Genomic DNA, 2500 nt, shown 5'->3' on the forward strand with positions numbered 1-2500 from the left:
GTACCGGTATGCTGGCGCACGAACGAAGCGTTAGTCGTGAGCGTCTCGTAACGTCCACTTCGGGGGTTGAACCAGAAGCGACGAATTCGAATGTGAAGCAGGATGAAGGCACCGCAACAGCGGTGTTGGACGTACCGGAACCTTCATCATCATCATCGTCAGCATTATCATCGAACGAATCCGATCCATCCCACGGTAATACCGAGAACACATCACAGGATCATCTGGTGTAGCGCACAGGCTCCGGGCCGACGGGCAGGTTGCTGCGGCCTGCCTGAATTGTAAATAGGAGTTTGTATTGTAATATCAAAATGAAGATCGCCTTATTCGCCGTTTACGATACGTCATGATGTCAAGGAAGAAAGGGCAGGACACTCTTGCTTTCTCTTTTTCCTCTCCTTCTCTCACTCTATCGCTCATCGGCCATGCAAACACACACACACACACAGCAACCGTGTGTTGTCCGCGCCCAGCAGCACTGCACTGTAGTGGCATTGTAGCTGTGGCTGCTGGAAGGACACCCAGAGCCGACGATCAGTGGTGCATCGCGAAGTAAGCAGCAGCTTGCTTGTTGTGGCGCGTCGCCCGTTGCGAAGAGAGGATGCGTTGAAATGTGATAACTAATGTTAAGATAAAACGAAACGAAAAACGCGCTAAAAAATCACCACGGAATAAGGGTATGTGTACAGTGTGGTAGTGTGGTGGAGATGTTGAAGACTATTAGCTAAATACGTGCATTGTTGTATAGAAGAATTGCGTGGTGGAGCGCCACGCCGTCAGCAGAAAGGGTGGCACTCGCCCTGCTACATGAGTGCGGTCAAGCAAACGTTGAAACTAAAGAGAAACTCGTTAAATTATTGTGTAAACTCATCTACCGCCACAGTCTAGACTAATTGCTGCGCAGCCCGCAACTTCCGTCATCCAACCAACTAATCCAACTAATGCGTACCGCTACACTATTGCCGGTGGGAAGGCAGACTGCTATTTAAGACTGCCACACCACGGGGTGGGACGCGGTGGAGCGGATATCACCTTATACGAAGTTATCGATTCTTAGACACTGCGCCGTATCATGATGTTCGTTCGAGTTCGAGTTTGAGAATTGTGGCTGGAGATCGTTTTTTTTTTCTTTCTCTAGATTAGTTAGCCGTTAGTTAGTTAGTCAGTTAGTTAGTTAGCTAGTTAGCCACAGAGTTAGTTTGAACCTTTTGCCAACGCCAACGAACGGAGGAAGCAGCGCTGCGATCTTGCGACACTGGTGGCGACACGGCGCGACCACGACCGCGAACTAGCTAATGTGGAGTCTTGAAGTAACGAAAGGTTAAAGGGGCAGATGGCGGAACTGGGAAGGGAAGTTGTTAAGTGTAGAATAGATGGGACAAGATGGGGGAAGGGCGGAGGAGCGATTGAAGACGGGTAGATGCCGGAGGTGTAAAAATCGACGGGCACAGGATTATGACGAGAGATTGTCTATGAGCGGGAGATAGAGATGATTTAATACTGTTTTTTTATTCCTAACTCCTAGAGAACCAGTTGGTCTATTCCGCATATAACGCGAAGTATGGTTATTGTTTTTTTTAACTATTGCCTTATTTTATTTTGCTTCGTTTCATTTTTACACTACCATGGCGCCAATCCGATCACGCGTCAATGGACACTATCAAAATGCACTTGAGGTCCTCGCATACCAACTCACTCAAGCACGCAGCAGCAACAGCAGCCGTTGTCGTTGTTGTTATTGTTATAGATCAGGCTTTTGTTAAACCGCAAATTCGTCAGCAGCTTTCCACGTTTAGTTTCGTTCAATGATAGACTAACTCACCTGCCCCTTCCCTCAACTCGTTCGGAGCCCGATCTTGCTTCGGTTGGAAAGACACAAAGAATTATGCCTTTTCTTTCTTACTTTTTTATGAAAAAAATAAAACAATTTCCAATCTGAACTTACTTTCACGGTGGCTTAAAATGGTCTAACTAAATCGCGTGCCGGATGGTGTAAACACGCAAGGATGATGACAGAGTGTAATGTTGGTAGTTGAATTACGGATGAATAGTGGAATGTGGTCTAATGAAGACTTAATTTATGTTTCGTTCGATCGAAAAGATTGCTCGTTTGCGCAATCAATCGATCGTGTCATTTATTATCTTTTGTTGCGACTCTTTCACTATCAGTCGCCAGTGGCTAGTGTTATCGGTTCGTTCTTCACTATACCATCTAGCTATCATTTATTACTAAGTTATTATCTACTTGTTTCCGTTGCTTAGCTCTGTCCATAGTTGCATTACGGTGTAGTAGAAGAAATCCCATATGCATTCTCTATGATAACCTGAATGACCTGGTTCTGGCATTTGAGAATAAACAGAAGTGCGATCTGCAGATCGGGTTGTCGAGGACTGTTGTAATGGTCTTAGGTCAACAGGAACACCGCACTTCTGCTTGGTCTCTGGGTCTCTTTATCGGATTTCTTGACATGGGCACCTATTCTGCAAGATTGGAATCTGT

At 45.9% G+C, this 2500-nt stretch overlaps 2 protein-coding genes across 2 annotated transcripts in view; one reads left to right on the forward strand and one right to left on the reverse strand.

Moving 5' to 3' along the window:
• Positions 1–1944, forward strand: part of LOC126570072 (protein pecanex) — a 14700-nt gene extending 12756 nt beyond the window's left edge. Inside the window, exon 10 of the mRNA XM_050227557.1 lies at positions 1–1944. This exon is cut by the window's left edge and continues 436 nt beyond it. Coding sequence (XP_050083514.1) covers positions 1–233 — 233 coding nt within the window. The 3' untranslated portion in view covers positions 234–1944.
• Positions 1945–2035: 91 nt separating this feature from the next.
• LOC126570074 (protein crumbs) overlaps positions 2036–2500 on the reverse strand; it is a 27866-nt gene continuing 27401 nt past the window's right edge. The window contains exon 10 of the mRNA XM_050227564.1: positions 2036–2500. This exon is cut by the window's right edge and continues 1255 nt beyond it. The gene's annotated coding sequence lies outside the window, so the exon portion shown is untranslated.

This window comes from Anopheles aquasalis, chromosome 2, assembly GCF_943734665.1.
Source record: "Anopheles aquasalis chromosome 2, idAnoAquaMG_Q_19, whole genome shotgun sequence".
NCBI classification, from domain to species: domain Eukaryota; kingdom Metazoa; phylum Arthropoda; class Insecta; order Diptera; family Culicidae; genus Anopheles; species Anopheles aquasalis.